The sequence below is a fragment of the Danio aesculapii genome, chromosome 4 (genome assembly GCF_903798145.1).
Source record: "Danio aesculapii chromosome 4, fDanAes4.1, whole genome shotgun sequence".
NCBI lineage: Eukaryota > Metazoa > Chordata > Actinopteri > Cypriniformes > Danionidae > Danio > Danio aesculapii.
In genome coordinates this window covers 43,621,878-43,641,929 of record NC_079438.1, presented here as the reverse complement: position 1 = coordinate 43,641,929, position 20,052 = coordinate 43,621,878, and the positions used below count along the sequence as shown (strand labels likewise).

At 34.5% G+C, this 20,052-nt stretch overlaps 1 protein-coding gene across 1 annotated transcript in view; it reads left to right on the top strand.

Annotated features, from left to right (window-relative positions):
• Nucleotides 1-20,052, top strand: part of exoc4 (exocyst complex component 4) — a 197,312-nt gene that overhangs the window by 121,829 nt on the left and 55,431 nt on the right. Inside the window, exon 11 of the mRNA XM_056455755.1 lies at nt 10,059-10,278. Coding sequence (XP_056311730.1) covers nt 10,059-10,278 — 220 coding nt within the window. The remainder of the gene's footprint in view (nt 1-10,058; nt 10,279-20,052) is intronic.

Sequence of the window (20,052 nt, the reverse complement as noted above, 5' to 3'; positions counted from 1 at the left end):
AACTTATTTAAAATGCATACATTTAGTAGCACTTGTTTTGTTTGCTTCTCTGTTTATCATCCCTCCTTCTATTCATCCTTTAATCTACTGTGAAATCCATAAATCTAGTAACTATATTTATTTGTCAAATGTAGTTGTCCGTCCATCCGTCTTTCCATGCATTCATTCATCCATCCATCCACCCACCCGTTCTTCCATCTATCTCCCTGTCAGTGCATCCATCCATTCATCAGTTCCTCTGTCGGTTTGTTCATCCAGCTATTCATACATCCTTCAGTTTTTTTTCCATCCACACATCCATGCATCTTACTGTCTGATATTCGTCTGTCTTTCTGGCTGTCTGTTCATCCATCTTTTAATGCATCTGTCATTCCATCCATCCATCCATCCATCCATCCACCCGTTCTTCCTTCTATTTCCCTGTCAGTGCACCCATCCATTAATCAGTCCCTCTGTCTGTTTGTTTATCCAGCTATCCATCCAACCCTCAGTTCTTTTTTCCATCCATTCACCCATTCTTCCATGCATCCATCCATCCACCCGTTCATCCATCTGTCCACCCACCTGTTCTTCCATCTATCTCCCTGTCAGTGCATCCATCCATTCATCAGTCCCTCTGTCTGTTTGTTCATCCAGCTATCCATCCAACCCTCAGTTTTTTCCATGCATCCAGCCATCCACCCGTTCATCCACCCATCCGTTCTTCCATCTATCTCCCTGTCAGTGCATCCATCCATTCATCAGTCCCTCTGTCTGTTTGTTCATCCAGCTATCCGTCCAACCCTCTGTTTTTTTCCATGCATCCAGCCACCCACCCGTTCATCCACCCACCCGTTCTTCCATCTATCTCCCTGTCAGTGCATCCATCCATTCATCAGTCCCTCTGTCTGTTTGTTTATCCAGCTATCCATACAACCCTCAGTTCTTTTTTCCATCCATCCATCCGTTCTTCCATGCATCCATCCATCCACCCGTTCATCCATCCATCCACCCACCCCGTTCTTCCATCTATCTCCCTGTCATTGCATCCATCCATTCATCTGTCCCTCTGTCTGTTTGTTCATCCAGCTATCCATACATCCCTCAGTTCTTTTTTCCATCCATTCATCCATGCATCTGTCTGTCTGATATCCGTCTGTCTTTCTGGCTATCTCTTCATCCATCTATCAATGCATCTGTCACTTCATTTGTCCATCCATCCATCCATCCATCCATCCACCCGTTCTTCCATCTATCTCCCTGTCAGTGCATCCATCCATTCATCAGTCCCTCTGTCTGTTTGTTCATCCAGCTATCCAAATAACCCTTAGTTCTTTTGTCCATCCGTCCATCCATGTATCCATGCAGCTGTCTTTCTATTATCTATATGTCTTTCTGGCTGTCTGTTCATCCATCTATCAATGCATCTGTCACTTCATTTGTCCATCCGTCTATCCATCCGTCCATTCATCCATCTATCCATCTACCCACACGTTCTTCCCTCCATCCATCCATCCACCCACCCACTCGTTCCTCCATCCATCCATCCATCCACCCATTCATTCTTCCATTCATCCATCCACCCATCCACCCGTCCATCCACCCACTCACCCATTCTTCCATCCGTGTCTCTGTTAGTGTATCCATACATTTATTAGTCCCTCTGTCTCCTTGTTCATTCATCCATCCCTCGCTAAAATGAATAGAATTATCATCTACTGTATTTGCTACTTTATCTAGAAATGCAAACAACTTACTTTTTTTCTTTGTCTAAATAACAATAGATATAAGTCAACTATATAAATATAGTAACACAAATATAGCAACACTAATGCATTTATTTGTTTAGATGGTGTATTGTTGATGTTTGCCAGGGTGTTGCTATGCTGATGCTGAAATGTTCGGCTTGGCTTTTTATGCAGTTGCTAAGGTGTTCTGGGTGATTGCCAGGTTGTTGCTAATGGCTGCTAAGCTTAACTTATGAAATGTTCTGGTTAATTGTGCTCTGGGCTTTTGGTAGAAGCTATTACAATGAGAGCCAAGAAGTGAAGTGCTGAAGTTTTCTGTCATTCTATTTGCAACGCACATTTAGATGCCGATGCTTTATTTGGTTTTAAGGGTTATTTCTATGCAACTATTATTATTTTGTTGTTATTATTTAAAGGTTATGAGAGGTAACTAGGGTTTTGCAAATGGTTTGTTAAGGCTTTCTAAGCAGTTGTTGCTGTATGATTGCTAGAATGTTCTGAGTAGTTGTGAATGGTTCATAGTGTGTTATAGGTTATTATTGCTTTGTGCTTGCTAAAGAGTGATTTTTTTTTATTGCAATAGGATGTGGTTGCTAGGGTTTTCTGAGTGGTTGCTAGGCAGTCTCAGATTTGCACTTTTAAGATTAATGCTTATAGGGATGCATTTTATTCATATCCCTAATCCTGACTGCGTGCAGTAGAAATAATCAATCTTGTGACCACACACAGGCTAAAACCTATGTTTATTCTCGGTACAGTTATAATAATCAATCCTCGTCCTCTGGATCCTCATCAAATGTTCATTGTGTTTCATTTCTGGTATCCTCTGGATGGATTAAGATCATCCGTCAATGAGCGGTTATGTCCTGATCACACGGCGGTAATTGCATTTCAGTGAAGAACGTAAAGGACCCCAACTCTGATTACATGCCATAATCCCCTTATTAGCTGTGAGTTATGCTAACAGACGTCCCGTACTGCTCTAAGGGGGTTCAGTATGGTGAATGTTCCTCCACTGATCTCACATCAGTTTCATCCTCATGATGCTGCCTTGTAAACACAGTAATAACATAAGTTAATGAAAGGTCTTTCTGTATTTATTGCTTGCTTTTTTGTCTCTTTGAACTGATTTGTAGCTTTTAATGAAGATTTCATCAATTTTGCACAGCATCTCTTTGCAGATCATTTTAAGGTCCAACTTACAGATCTTTTGTTCATATTTTGAAGTATTTTGGAGGGTTTACGTGAAGATTTTATCAGTCCCTAATTGACTTTTATAACATCATATAACCAATATAACATCTTAAGGCCCAAAGTGTTTTTTTACATGCATTTTTAATTTCTCTTTGGTATTTGGGCTTATTGGAACCTAATTAGAATAAAAATCATCTTTTGATATGATGTATTTTTAGAGAAAAATGATATATGTGGACTCATATATGTGGACTCGTAGTACAAATTTAACATATGTGGGGAAATAGTTTGCACTATACCAGTCAGTGTTCAACAGTGAGTCTTTTGCCACATTTTAGATACCAGACTACCCAATGAAAGGGTACCCAAAAAAAGTAGTATGGTACAGATAAACTTTTTACATGGGAAGCAAAAATCATTGTGTGCTGTACTCAACCATACCACTTGGTTGAAATGAACCATTACTGTGTTTATGACTGAATCTAATCTGAATGAATCTACAACTTGACTTTGCTATCAAAAAAACACATACATTTTCCATTGAAAAAAAAAAAGAAAATACAGTTGGGATAATCTAGCACAAACAGGAAATTATGACAATTCTCAAACTTGGAATTATAAAGTGAATGACGAGCATTGTCATTTACTAATAGATTCATTCAAAAGTGTGGCTCTTCTCAGCAGGCGTCTTGTGAACCCAGGTAACCATGAGACTGATTGATCCTCAGCAGAATCGAGTTTTACTCTCCTTGCTTTCTTTTTCCGCCCTTGGACTGTCCTCATTCCTTTTTCCCATCCTTCAACAAGACTTTTTTCCTCTTGACTCAGTTTTCAAGTGTCTCTCAGCACATTCAAGCCTGGTTACACACTCGCATGCTGTTCACACATTAAATGCGATTGCAGAGAGGAGCATCCAGCTTCTCCACACCTTCCTAATGCAGTGTGCCACAGATCAGATGCAGAAAAAAAGTGTTTTATTTCTTCTTGCTTAGTAGGACAAGCGGTTTCAGGTTTGGCAGAGTTCCTTGAAAAGTTCTTTTCGGAGTTGTCAGTTCTCAGTTCAGTTGTGAACTCTTTAATGATTCACTCACTGAACGAGTCTGACTTATTTATATGTAAAGATAGATAGGTAACTAGATAAAATAGAGATAGATCGATCTGTGTAGCAACCGACGATCAGCTGCGCGCTGCAGGTGCAGCCGTTGTGAAAGGCAAACGCCTGCGCTCTGCTTCTGCTCTCCATAAGCGCTGCCACAGGTGACTGATGGACGTGCTCCGTATAAAGACACTGTTCTCAGATCAGCGATTTGAAGATGAGCGAAAGTGGACACTTTGGCATTTGGGTGTGTTTTTAAACAGACAAATATACTTAATAATAAGTAAATAATAAAAAAGTAATAATAAATAATACGTAAACATGTTTGTCCTGTCGTCTTTTATTTTAAACACATATAATTTTGTCTTAAATGAGCACAAACAGTAATACAATGCTTTCATTATACATTTGTGGATAGCGAATTAGGCTAATTAAGCAATGAAAAAAAAAAAAAAAAACACACACACAAGTGATTGATCACGGGCCCGGCCTGAAGATAGTGGCAGGAAATATCGGCCAAGTCTGGGCTATGGCTCGGGCAGAGAATCTAAAGTCTAGGACAAACCCAACAAATGAGTTAAATGGGTTAAAATGATAATATTGGTGGTAATACTAGTGAGTGGGTTTGTCTATAGCCAAAATTAGGTTGAAATGCTGTACAAAAGTGTAAAATTAAAACAGATAATAATATTGGCGACTCACAAAAACTGAACATCACATGTTTGCAACAACAAACACAGTTAGAGCTATTATGTCTCATTCAGGAACAAATGATTCAATGAATCAATTATTAAACAGTTAAGTTGAAATTTATGAAAAAATTAGCAGTTTGAGTCAGATTTATCAGTGAATCATTAACAAGTTCTTCAATTGAACTGAAGCGCCAAGCACAAAAGATTAAAGCCTACAAAAGAAATGTCAAAGTTTTGTCATATTATTCTCGAGTTCTTCAAACTTGAGGCCTTTTTGAAGGACATACCATAGTTTTTAAATGTACTTTTAATGTTTGTTTCCTGTGGTAACTGTGAGGTCATTGGCTTATATATGTGGTTCATTCTTTAACAGACGCTTCTGTCATGACGGTCAATGTGGTCATGCTCACAATGTTCCTGATGCATTTTTCTTTTCTGAATCTGGACTGGATGAAACTCGATTAGCTGAGAGAGCCAATGAGTCTTTATGGCAGCTGTCACCTTCCATTTACCTCATAAGACCATTGATCAGGCAGACTTATGGAATGAGATATTAACACTGCAAGATGATCACACGATGGCTGCGTTTGTGTGTTGCTGCGTGCATGTGTAACTCTGTGTCTGTTAGATTGGCGAGAGCGGAAAGTAAGAGACACCATCTGGTGTGAATAATTCTTATAGAGGACATTTATATTGGTGACATAATGAAGTGGAGATTGAGCCATTATCTTTGTCTGTATTTCTAAACCATGCCAAATTATTCAAGAGGGTTCTGGGAAGGCCTGCCGTATATTATATACAGTCCCAGCTGCAGCGCTCTGCTAACATAGAATGAACTTAAACTGCCAAACTACACAGTTGTATGGATTTTCATTATGAGGTTCATCGTTTCTCATTCAAGTCTTGGAGTTTGACCAATTGGTTATTGGTCTCGGTGAGTTTCTAGAGATAGATATCGGTTTTACAACTATAAATCGATCATTATTTTTATCTTATGAAATTAGCGATAAATAACTGATGTTAAAAATCTATACTGTTTAGTCTAAATGAATACAAAATGCAGTACTAAAAACTGTCATTATATTATGGTTTTAGATGTTTAGAATAGTATTGTTTTAAACATTACATTGCTGCATGACAGAAATGTATAAGCAATTTGCTTGCAGATTTAAATATTAAGTGTTAACTGAAATGGCTCTCCAGTAACCAATATAAAATTAATATATTGAGTATATATCACTGATGGATTTTTTAACTGTTGCCATGGTGATATTGTTTTTAAGTTATCTAGAATAACAATCTAATTTTCACTTTAATAAGCATACTGTAGGTTTTAATAGATTTAAGTGGCAAATTAAGATCGCCCTAAACCCTAAACATCTTTAAGATCCTTAAAAAAACCTGCAAAGCTATAGTACTGTTCAAATTTTAGACACTTGTGTAAAAATGCTGTAAAATCAGGATTCTTTCAAAAATAATGCATACATACATTGTATTTATCAGTTAACTTTTATTAACTAAATCATGTTGCCAAAGTGCTTCTGGATTTAGTTTGTGTCAGTTTGTTCTGTTATTCTTCATGTCAGTCCAGAAAGACTGGAAGATGATCAATCTACTGCGTGGGAAAACTGAATGTTGGTCAGACTCTTTGTGAAGATAATAATCTTACTGTATAATTACAATTAATGACAAAAGTAATGTTTGAAAATGTAAACTGAATGTAAAAATAACAACTTTAAACCTTTTTTGGGGGAAAAAAAACTAGTGGCTAGACATTTGCACAGTACGGTTTTCTTAACCAAGTTCCTGGAGGACCACCAGTTCTGCACATTTTCCATGTCTCCTTAACCAAACACAACTGATTCAGATCATCAGCTCATCAGGAGAGACTAGAAGACCTGTAACGTGTGTGACAGACAAAGGACACATCCAAGCCATGCAGGCTGTTTCTCAATTCCAAGAACGCAGAGCACAGACTCACTTTCTTGTGGAGACCGATCTTGCCAAGTCACCTCGGAAGAACGAACTCGGGAGACCGCGAGATCAGAGATGGTCACATGACCTTCACGTGTTTTTAATGGAAAATCATTTAAACATTACAGCATTCATACAACAATTTATTGTTTTTCCCCTTTTCAATATATATACTATGCATACTATGTTGCACAATACAAATAAAACAAATTTTAAAATGAATATCAGCAAATAAACACACTTAATGTGTTTATACTTTTAAAGATTTTCATGGTAATGTTTACTTTGACCGTCTCATTTAGGAAAACTCTTAAGATAAATAAGTTATACCTCTGGACTTTAAGAATAAATCTATATAAAATGATGCACTTTCCACCTCCTTTATTCAGCCGCAATTGCTCAAGCGAGTTTTTCGCTCAAGTCTCCATCGATGCGTCCTCGATATCATGAACACATCCGGGAACTTTCACGCGTCCTCTGTTCTTGCAGTCTTGAGTTTGAAACTGAACTTTGGCAGTTGACGATGATGTAACATGAGGGCATTGTTGTTGGTCCACCAGGAATGTGGTTAAGAAACACTGACCTAAATATGTAGAATTAAATTAGAAAATTGGCCATTATGAATAAATCAAAACTCAAAAATCTTTTGACAACATATATATTATGGATTGAATGAATAAATCAAATCTCTAACTTGCTGACAACCTGTTTATAACAGCATATCTCTGACACCTAGAATGGTACATCTTACAATATTTGCTTAAACTAGAATGGTGTTCTAGAATATGCAAAACTAAATCCAGTATCATGTGATATGGATAAAGCCCTAAGACTGGCCTCAGCTTATATTGCACCAGTATATTTTTTCCAGTTAATTTAAGACTCAAATGGGGCAGTTATCCCTGTAATAAACATTGACAATCACGAACAGGTTTAAGTGAGTGTTAAGTGAGGCTAGTTTTTCTCTTTGTATGTGTTTGTTTAGGTTTGCTATGCTTCACAAAACGATTCCGTACAAGTTTTGCTTACTGAGGGCTGAGCCATGCTTTCACTGTTAATGCCTCAAACACACACACGCACACACACACACACACACACACACACACACACACACAATGCACATGTGTGGATGGGCTCCCCTCTGCTGGCTTGACTAATTGGCTGTGCAATGCTGAGGGAGGTGTTTAGAGTCGGGGTTGTGCAGCTGCAGTCTCGTAGTGATAAATCAGTGTTCCTGCTGATCTATGAGCCTCTGTCTGCTCGTACGCAACGGCCCATCCCTGCTCAACACCTGTCTTGTTCCCTCACCGACACGCATGGTGTATGCAGTACTTAAAAGCCAGAATTTTGTGGGGTTTTTTCTCTCTCTATTTCCCATTTTTGGAGGCCGTATTGAAAGTCTAAGTAAACCTGGAAATAAAATGAAAAGTTAATGCTTTGTGAGATAAACAGAAATATGTGAGTTTATATTAAAAATGATTCATTTGTGCATTGTTTCAAATCCCCCAAATTTGTAGTTTTTTAATGTCAATCGAAAAACGTTTTAATATTCTTCTAATGTACACTGCAGCATCAACTCTTATCTCAGAGTGTCTGAAATGGTTTGTTAAAGAACTCAGTTACACTAAACCCCGCCTTTTAGACAGTATACACTGCTCTGATTGGTCGCCCAGTCTAATTTGTCTACTCCTTACACTGTGTGCCACATACAAATCGACCATTTCCATATCTACATTTTTCTATATGTTTTCTTATGGTCATAAACATACATGACCCTTATTGTTTATGGTTTTTTTAAGCAACACAACCATTTAATTGTAAATACTTCTATACAAAAATTTTATTTGTCAACAATGCACATATTGCACATTAACCTTCTAGATATGTGTGAATATATACTACCGGTCAAAAGTTTGGGGTCAGCAGGGTATGACTAAATATGAGGATATGAGTAAATGTTTTCAAATAAGCTTCTCCTGCTCACCAAGACTGCTTTTATTTAATCAAAAATACAGTACAAATTGTAAAATTGTGAAATGTTATTGCACTATAAAATAACTGTTCAAAAATAGTTTATCATTTAATTTAATCATTTATTTCAGTGATTTTAATGATGAATTTTCAGCTTCATTACCCCAGTCTTTAGAGTCACAGATCTTTCAGAAATCATTCTAATATTATTTTTATGACTATTGTTGTTAATATTATTATTATTAATGGTAATTGTAATAAAAGAAATAATGACTGGAGTAATAATTTAATTTGAAACTACATACATCATTCATTCATTTTCTTTTCGGCTTAGTCCCTTTATTAATCAGGGGTCGCCACAGCGGAATTAACCGCCAACTTATCCAGCAGGTTTTTACGCAGCAGATACCCTTCCAGCCGCAACCCATCACTGGGAAAAAACTACATACAATAAGTAATAAATAAATATTTAATAAATAAGTATTTAACAATTTAACAATTTTTTTTGTTGTTATAACGATGATATGTGCTCCATATCTAATAAGCGTTTTCTGCAAAACTTACACAAATTTAGCACATACAGTCTTTTATAAGCTTTCCATTGGAAAACAACTAGCTGCAATGGGTGCTTAAGGGTTGTAGCTATAAAAAACTGTACAATTTTTCAAGATTACTCATGTTCTTTTTGGTGTAATCTATTCATAAACACTGACATGTGAAAAAGTAGTTCCCCAGTACGTCCACGTCGGGGCGCTGGATAAATGCTGCCTTGATGATCAGAATAATTTTCTTGATTAAAAAAAAAAAAAAAAACTGACCCCAAACTTTTGACAGGTAACGTATATACTGTATAACTAAATGTCATTCTGTGTTCCTTTGTGTTGATATGTATGTGTAAACTGTATGTATCCTAAGCTTCTAAAAAAACACAAAAAATTCCTTGTGTGTTTGTGCACACTTGGCAAATAAAGCTTGTTCTTCAATAGAGTCATCACGATGTTGGTTTTACCGTATCTATATTCAACTTTTAAGCAATTTTCTTTGTGAACTGTGAACTCTTCAACGTGTTGACCACACTAACCAAACTCTTCCAGGCCTCAGCCACAGTACAAATAGTGTCATTCAAAACAATGTTTGAGGGTCAAATCAGATGCTGTTCGCAGACAACCAGTGAAGACATTATGCAAAACACTTCATAATTATCAATTCATAACATTTGTATAAAACAACTAAAATAAAAAACAAAGGAAATCCAATCAGAGCTGCTAGGACACATTATAGGTTGGATTCAAACACATATTTCTGCTATATCATCTCTGACATGTTCAGAACTTGCATAAATGTGTGTCTCTTTTACATCATTTAATAAAAATGCTTTGTGTGTGTTTTCTTCTGTGTCATTAGGTTCATTCAGGAGATTGAGTCCCGTATGGGTCCAGCTCAGGCTAAGCAGTGTCAGCTCCACACCTTCCTCACCTACTACATCAATGACCTGTTCCTCAGTCAGGTCCGCACCGAGACCAATAAGGAAATTGAGGCTGTGACCAAAGCGTCTGACCCGCTGAAGATCCTGGCCAACGCTGACACCATGAAAACCCTGGGCGTTCAAAGACCACTCCTACAGGTAGCTCTTTTATTTGATCCCAAAAGAAACGTCCTTTTTCTAAACACATGGAAAATAAGCTCTATTTTTGGCTCCCTCGCTACTTCTTGCTCTCATTAGTTCCCTTTCATTAGATGATCCATTTATTAGAGCGTTCAAACAGTATTTGCCTACCGGTCAAGTGTACAAAAGCCCGGTCCGATTGTTTTCTCTTCTGAATTACACAGAAGAGTGTGGTTATTTTTTGCTCTTCTCCTTCACTCTCCTGAGAGTACCGATAAAGGCCACCTACCCCCCCTATCACCCTACATCATAATTGGAGCTGAAATTGTGTTTGATCCTAGCTGACCTGGAATCAGCAGTTAAGTGCAGCTCATATAACACACGGTGCACCGCTGCGGAGAACAGCTGCCAGCTGTCCATCTCTCCCATAGCTGCTTCCTGCCGGCACAGGAAGTCCAACCTTTTATTACCATGGAGACTGCTGGATGTGCTTAGTTCATCAGTTGAGGGACTTGCTAGCTCACTTTGCACTTTTATCAGTATTTGCTCGTTTTCTTTTCCCCCCTGAATGATCCTTGCAAGATCAATGTACTGTGAGATAATGTTATATTTATTTAGAGCATAATATATAAATGTAGGTGAGATATATTTTATTTTATTTTATTTTAATTTATTATATTTTATTTTATTTTAATTTATTATATTTTATTTTATTACATTATATTTTATTATATTATATTTTATTTCATTACATTTTATTTAAATTTATTATACTTTATTTTATTATATTTTATTTTAATTTGTTATATTTTAATTTATTATACTTTATTTTATTATATTTTATTTTATTTTATTTTATTACATTTTATTTTAATTTATTATACTTTATTTTAATATTTTATAATTTATTTTACTTTATTATATTTTAATTTATTATACTTTATTTTATTATATTTTATTTTAATTTATTATGTTTTAATTTATTATATTTTATTTTATTTTATTTTAACTTTTTATATTTTATTTTATTACATTATATTTTATTTGATTTTATTTTATTTTAATATATTTTGTGTCGTGTCATGTCATAATATTTTATTTTATTAAACAATATTCAGATTAATTGCCCAAATTAAGTGTGTTCTTCTAAAGACATTTTTACATTTTATTAAATTAAATTAAATGTATTTTAATTAACTTTTAATTGCATTTTAATTAACTTTTAAATGTAAATTTGATTAGAATATTAGATTACATTCTACAATAAAATACTAATTAGTGTTAATTTAGTATATTGGGCTTATTTTAATAATACATATGTTTTAATTATTGTCATTTTGATTTAATTTAGCAATAGTTTTAGTAGTTTTAATCAATTTTATGTGACTTTTTAAATTCAGTTACCTTTTCCCTATAAGTAGCATCCGTGATTTTATTAGCTTTAAGCCTTTACCAGCGATTTTTGAGTGAAAGCAGTTTCAAAGTATATTTTTCCCGCAGTGTAAACGATAATGCCTCCTATGTTTATCTGCATTCCGGTTGTATGCGTGTGCAATTGTGCATGTGCATCTGAGTTATTTCAATGTCTTCCTGTGCTCAGAGTCCATGATCTGGTCAATTAACCTCACGAGAAGCTCCCTTTACAAGCAGACGAAGGCAAGAATCCACTAACGTTGAGTGTGATGAGTTTAGCTCTCAGATGAAAGCCGTAATGGGCTCCTTTTACTCTTTAAACTGAAACCTGTCATCTCCAAGTCTTAGCATTGCTTTTATTTTGAGAACAGTGGCAGTTCATTACAGAAGGGAAGGCACGGAAAGCTCACAGCCATTTGTTTACGATTATGATTTCTCCTTAACGAGGACTGCGGCATCTTGCTAATTACCCTGCTGGGCTAATGAGCGACTCTCCGGATAGCGGGAGCTCCATAAAATGCTCTTTTGTTTGGGCTTTCGTTTCGTTTTAATTACCTTCAATCTGAGGTGCATCAGCTTTGCTCCTGACAGCCCATGCGGGGCGTCCCATCCTGACCCGGCGCTTTGTACTGTTTTGTAGAAGCGTTTCTTGGGTCGTGCTCTGTGTGTGTTTGAGAGTTTTTCTCTCTTCCAGGAGCTGTTTAATGAACTCCTTGGTGAAGAGCTTTAGTGATGTTCAGAGCTGTTTGTCTTGTCAAGTGTGTATTTGTGTGTTTATTTGTGCCCGTCTTTACAAAGTGTCTGTTGATTTTGCAGTCATGTGGAATAAATTTAAGCAGAGTATTCGGAAAGCATTTGTTCAGCGTCCAAAATGAACATTTGCCAATCGCCAAATTGGCTTTGGTGAATATATAAATTTTTACTCACCAAAGGGTCTGTTACATTTCAAGGAACTTTACAGGTTTTTTTAAATGAGAAATTGGCTTAAAATGTACCAAAGGTGGCAAAGGCTTAGCTTCAATATGAGCTGTGCCTAGATCAAGTTTCAAGTTTTTCAAGTTTCAAGCTTGCCATGACTGCTTTTAGTTTAGTTTAGTTTAGTTTAGTCAATGACTATAGAATACACAAGACAAGTCATTCGTATGGTTTTGAATGGGGAAAAGTGTAACGGTCAATATGCCAAATGAAGCCCCGCCTAGTAGTATAGGAGCCAATCATCGATTGCTATATGGCAAATAATGCCCACCTTCTAGTACAGTTGCCAATCATCAATCCCTATAGACTGACGATACTCCAAGGAAGGGGCTTGAACCAGATGTGAATTTCTGCAGATTTTGTTTGATTTGGACGTTGAGAAATGAAACTGAAGTTAGAGTTGTTTAATTTTATTGGTTATTACTAATATGAAATGTAATCGTAAGCTTGGCAAGCAGTTTTTGAGAATTTGATGTTTCCCCATTCGGACAAAATGCCCGAGCATACTGCCGGAGAGGTGTTTCAAAGATGGCCGACGAGTGAAATGACTTTCCTTAAAGGGACTTTGGTTGAATTTAGTTTAGTTTAGTTTGTTTAATTACTTTCAATATATTGTATTTTGTAATATTGTTATATTTTATGGTTTTGTTTTGTTTTGTTTTGTTTTGCTACTTTTAATATATTGTATTTTGTTCTATTGTTTTGTTTTTTGTTTTGTTACTTTCAATATATTATATTTTTTATATTGTTATATATAATATTTTGTTTGTTTTACTACTTACAGTATATTGTATTTTATTTTATTACTTTCAAAATATTGAACTTTTTAATTGTTGTATTGTAAAAATAGTTTTATTTTGTTTTACTACGTTTAATATAATATATTTAAATTTAGTTACTTTCAATATATTGTGTTTTTTGTATCGTTATATTTTATAGATTGTTTTGTTTTATTATCAATATATTGTAGTTTATTGTTTATTACTTTCAATATATTGTATTTTTAGTCATTATAAATGTAGTTTTTTTAATAATAATAATAATAATAATAATAATTAAATATATAAAAATAGATTAAACAGAGATTTTAAACAAATTAATGAACCAAAGAGAGATTAGGCAAATTGATTTTATCATATAATAATTCATACAATAAAACAGATTTATTTTTGACTATTTTTATGACTTTTTTATAAATGCATATACATTTATTATATAAATATATAATTTGATTATAATTTTAAACAAAATTCTATATTTAAATAAATATTAAAAAGTGTTTATCCATTTAATTCATGTTATTTAAAGTTAAAAATGAAATAATAAATAATTTGTGCACAGAGCAAGGCTGTAAAAGCAATATTTATAAAGTTTTTTGGCGAACATTTTTATATGAAGTTATCACGGAACTATAAAAGTTTTCAAGCTCCAGGAATTCAATGGACGGGCACCACTGAGAAAGTACCGAGCTAAAATTGACCCTTCTCTCCAGATTGTCTATTGCCTGTGTGATGCATTGTAGACCAAATGGAGGAGGCAAATGATGCTTAAAGTAGTGCTCTCCTGTGGTCAGGGAAATGATGACGGAGAGACGGGGCCATGTGTGTGTGTTTATGGGTGCATGTCTGTGTACGGCTGGACTGTTACAGCAGGTGTTTTATGAGAAATCAAGCCTGGGAGAAGTGGAGCATTGATCCGTGGGGAACAGGGCTTTTCTTTTAGTTTCACAACATTAAATATACTGCTCTTCGCCATCAGGAACCATGTTAACTCACACACCCGTAAACAGACACTTCAATTTACCTACAACGCTAGCGAAGGAGGAATCTCAGGACAGATTTAATGTCTGTTGTTTTGTCAGCATTTTGAAGCCTTTAAAAGTTTTAGTTTGTGTCACCTTTTTAGCTTTTTAGCTTAGCTTCAAAAACCAAGCTAAAACAGAAAAAGCTACGCTAATTAAAAGGTCAAAAGGAAGACAAAATTTAAAAAATGAAAACTAATTTAAAATATGAATAAATTAATAGTTGCTTGAAACAAAAATGACACTGATTTAAATGTATTTATTAAAATACAATAAGGAAATTGATTATAATAAATAATTGATTCATAAGTACATTCTTTAAAGGTCCCATGAAATAAAAATAAGTTTTTTTTAGATGTTAGTATCAGTATTTTTAGTTTGTAGGATATCTGAAAGCTAGTGTGCTCCAGAACAGTGACAAAATTTGCATTTAGAAGATATAAAATGGATATACAGTACGTAAAGCTTGCAGTTCCGCTTAAATAGAGCATTCATTTTTTTCCAAGTCACCCCATACTACAGTTTCTCATCAAATCATAACCAATCAAATGCTCTCTAGTATCTGACATGCCCCGCCCCCTTTAAGATGCTTCACATTTGTGTTTCATTTGATGCAAATGTGAAGCTCATTTGAAGCTCAACCACTCTCACTGCCAGAATGATGATAAAAACAAAACGCTATTGGCTGTTTAAAAAAAACACTGTTTCGGTTGAGATTACGCCAAACATCGAATAAAAATGCATATTTCAAAGCACTTCACAGGGTCTTTAAATATTATTTTTAAAAGTACATTTACTTTAGTTATTAAAATATAAATAAAACAATATAAATGTGAACAAAAACCAATAACAATCACAAAATGCAGTTCAATTATTTAAAACATATTTCAATTCAAACTATTTTTCAAACAATTTTATCGAACACTTGCCAAAAGAACTCATTCATGTATATTTAAAAAAGTAGAATTAAAATTACATATAATATTGTAATATAAAAGTGTAGAAATCCATTCATATTATTTTATTACTAGTATTCTTCTTATTATTATTATTCTAATTATTCTTCTCATATGTATTCTTATTTGTAGTCGCTGCCGCTGTCGTCATAGTCCTAGTAATAGTATTAGTAGTAGTTGCCATCATCATCATCACCTTCACCATTGTCATCGTAACAGTAGTAGTTGTCACCGCAGTCGTCGTCGTCGCATAGCAGTAGCGGTCATCGTCGTCACAGTAGTAACAGTCGCTGTCGTCATAGCAGTAGCAGCAGTCGTCGTCGTCATCATCATAGCAGTAGCAGTCATCGTCGTCGCAGTCATAACAGTCTTAGTAGAAGTAGTAGTAGTAGTAGTCGTCATTGTCACCGTCATCGTCATCATCATCATGACAACAGTAGCAGTCGTTGTCATCAACATCATCATCATAGCAGTGGCAGTCGTTGTCGCAGTCTTCATAGTAGTATTCGCAATCGTAGTAGCAGTCGTCGTTGTCGTTAATAATAATAATGGTATACAAAATAATATATATTATTTAACGATATATACTTTATTTATTAAAAAAAATATTGTGAGCTAAATGCTTTCATTTAAATCCTATTTCCATTCATAAAAAAATCATACTGTTGTAATATGACACACATTGTTCTTCTGTTTATCACAGCCTTGTTGCTTTTTGCAAAAAAATAAACATAGTCAACCATTTTTTAATCATTTGGACATGAATTTTTTTGAAAGTCTATAACAAGAGCAGGGCTTTTTAATTAAAAACAGTGATTATTATTTTCTTGGCCTGTCGTGTGTCTGGCTTAGCGAAGTGTTACAGCATTAGCATTATGTTGTTTTAAACACAAGGCTCAGTTTTGGCCGTCCTCACTCTGTGATATCAGAAAACTCTCTCCATTTCTGTGTGTTTGCCGATGTGTTGAGCTGATGCTATCTGCGGGTCCGGGGCCACTGATTGATTCATTTCATTAGAAATGTTTTGGGGGGTCACTGTGCCGCTTGTTTGGAGATTGGCTCTATTAATCTTCCACACCACAGGATCTGCGGCGCTGCTTACAGGGGCCACGTGTCCAGACATCTCTCACAAGAGAACTTACACACACACTCCATTTTAGCTTATGGTGGCAGTGGCAATAAATATATAAACAAATTAAAACAAATTGGCAGTTTTAGGGTTAGGGTGAAGTCAGAATTAGTACCCCTTTGAATTTTTTTTTTTATATTTCCCAAATGATGTTTAACAGAGCAAGGAAATTTTCACAGTATGTCTGATAATATTTTTTCTTCAGGAGAAAGTCTTATTTGTTTTATTTCGACTAGAATAAGGGCAGTTTTAAATGATTAGCCCCTTTAAGCAATTTTTTTCGATAGTCTACAGAACAAACCATCGTTATACAATAACTTGCCTAATTATCCTAATTTGCCTAGTTATCCAAATTAACCTAGTTAAGCCTTTAAATGTCACTTCAAACTGTATAGAATCATAGCAAAAACAAATATATATATATATATATATATATATATATATATATATATATATATATATATATATATATATATATATTCAATTCACCTATATTTGTATAGCACTTATACAATGTAGATTGTGTCAAAGCAGCTTCACATAAAAGGTCATAGTAAATAGGAACAGTGTAGTTCAGTTTGTAGTGTTTAAGTTCAGTTCAGTTGAGCTCAGTTCAGTGTGGTTTAATAATCACTACTGAGAGTCCAAATATTGAAGAGCAAATCCAACGATGCGCAGCTCTACAGATCCCGAACCATGCAAGCCAGTGGCGACAGCGGAGAGGGAAAAAAAACTTCACTAATTGGTGAAAGTGAAGTAAAAAAACCTTGTGAGAAACCAGACTCAGTTGGGCACGACCATTTTAATTAGTCCGCTGGCCAAACGTCTTGTGCAGAGCTGCGGTCTCATCGGCGGAGGCTGGAAGCTGGCCTCAGCGAAGACTCGCTATATATTTATATATATATATATATATATATATATATATATATATATATATATATATATATATATATATATATATATATATATATATATATATATATATATATATATATATATATATATATATATTTATTTATTTATTTATTTTTATTTTATTATAATTTTTTTAATTATTTAATTACATTTTGTTTAATTAAATATATTTTTTATTTGATTTTATTTTGTTATTTTTTTTATTTTGTTATTTTATAATAAAAAATATATATTAATATTAATTTTTATTTTGTACATTTTTTATTTTAATTTAATGTATCTTAATTTAATTTAATAATTTTATTTTATTTAACTTTTTATTTTATTTATTTTGTTCTTTCTTTATTTTATAATTTTTTATTATTTTTATATTATTTATTTTTTATTTTATTTAGTTTAACTTTTTAATTTAATTTAATTTAATTTAAGGTTTGTATTTAATAAAAAATTTTATTTGACTTTAATTTGTTTATTTAATTTAATTTAAAAATGTACATACAAATATAAATATTAATGTTGAACTATTGCTTATTTGTTTTTTTAATTGATAATAAATAAATAATTTTAATTAATTGTTAATTAATAATTAATAAATCATTTTAATTATATATTTTTTATGTTTATTTTAATTATTTGCTATTTAATTTCGTTAAATTGTAAAGTTATTTTAAAATGTTAAAAAAAACCTGAAATTAAATTGCTTAAGTATAAAAATGCACTATGTATCCTTTTATTTAATTACTTTAAGTAAAAATTATTTCTAAAAAAAATTGTGAGTGTGTGTGTACTTTAAGTTGCCAAATGTTAGGAGCCTTATATCAGGAATCTACATATACAAATACAAATAATATATAACAACTCCTTGCTGTACTTGCAGGCAAAACAGATCCCAGCATAGGTATTTTAGGCCTGAATTTTCTGGACTGTGTTTTATTCACGATTCTGTTTTTAAAGACATGATTTACCGTCTGTCTCTGCCTTTCAGTCAGAGCTCATTGTGAAATGTAGACTTGAGCTGCCACAAGCGCTTTACTAATGAAGCTGACCTTTTTAATCACACTGTATTCACCGTCAACACACACACATACACACACGCACAGTCTAGAGCTGAACTAATGAGAGTGACCTTTTTGTTTGTAGGGTCTGTGTGTGTGCGCATATGTGTGTGAGAGATTTCTGATGATTGGCATCCTGTAATGCTCTGCTCCATTAGAGGAGCACGGATCTGTGTGTCACACAGACAGTTTGGGCATTTATTAGGGGCTATTTTAATTTTAATTGCAAATTGTTTATTTTATTTGTTAATTTTTTTAATAGCGATGAAATCAGTCACAGGTCACAAATGCGTACAGCATGTCTAAATTGGTACATCCCTGATATACTTCCATGCCCTTTCAAGTGGCACTACTCTATAAAGTTACGCCACATGCAGACATCAGAATCCAAAGAATAATTTAGGGTTTAATAAATTATTGATTTCGAACACTTTTGCTAATACGCCAAACAAGCATTTAGAGTCATTTGTCTGCCATGACAATAAATCATTTTTCACGACCCTATCTAACCTCTCCTCACACCCTGCAGTTTGAAAACCTTAAAGTGACGGTCAGGCGACTCAAGACCTGAACCAGATTTATGAGCTAAATTCATGTTATTACTTCAAACGGCTGCAGTCCTTTCAGTTCAGCTGATGAAATTTATCAAGATTCAGCTGACAGTGATGCAGTGCCCACTCTGTCTTATGTCCTTTAGGGCACCTCCTGCTTTTGCTTTTGCTTTTCTGTCATCTCAGAACCTCCTCTGTTCAGACCTAGTTCCTCCTTCAGGCCAGAGTTAGTCTTTTGGGCTTTGGCTGCACCACAGAGGCCTGCCAAGTGTGTTTCTCTTTACCTGTGGGCTGAATTTATTCCTCCTCTATGCCAGTGATCTTCTCAACCAACACTGGCCTAACCCTGGGCTACACCCCTACCTGAATGAGCAGTGTGGAAAAGACTGACAATGGTTATCACCAACTGCAGCCGGAATTCAGACCGGGTTTACATGTACAGGAGGTTTGAACGCTGAGGCTAATCTCTGCCTATGGAGCTAAAAACAAAGGAAAGGGTTCAAATGTAGCCAAAGATGCTGTGCAGAAAGCAGTGAAAAATTTAGCTGAAACTGCTCTGAGATGCCCAAAAAGAACATAATATAAACTCAGCGCATTTTACTTTACCTTAGGAAACCATTAGCCATGTGTCCATCCCCCTAATATTATACACATTTTGGAATATCGCTAATATAAAAACACTAAGATGCGCATCAAATTTTAAAATGTGCATTAAAAACATATATGGGCAGCTGCGTAGGATAGACTTTTTATCTGATAGGAAATAATAAACCCTTATAAAAACACATTTATTGAATAAATTCCAGCATACGCAACAAAAAAGTAACGTGACATTGTTTGATTCTATGTGATATCATGTGATGGCAAAAATGGGATCGGTTGTCACGGTTGCAGGTTTGTGCGCTTTCCGGAGTATCTGTTTTGTCACGTGGGTTTGTGTTGTTTGGTTGTCCACGTGTATTTGTTTGGTCACGTGTTATGACGGCACTCAGCTGTT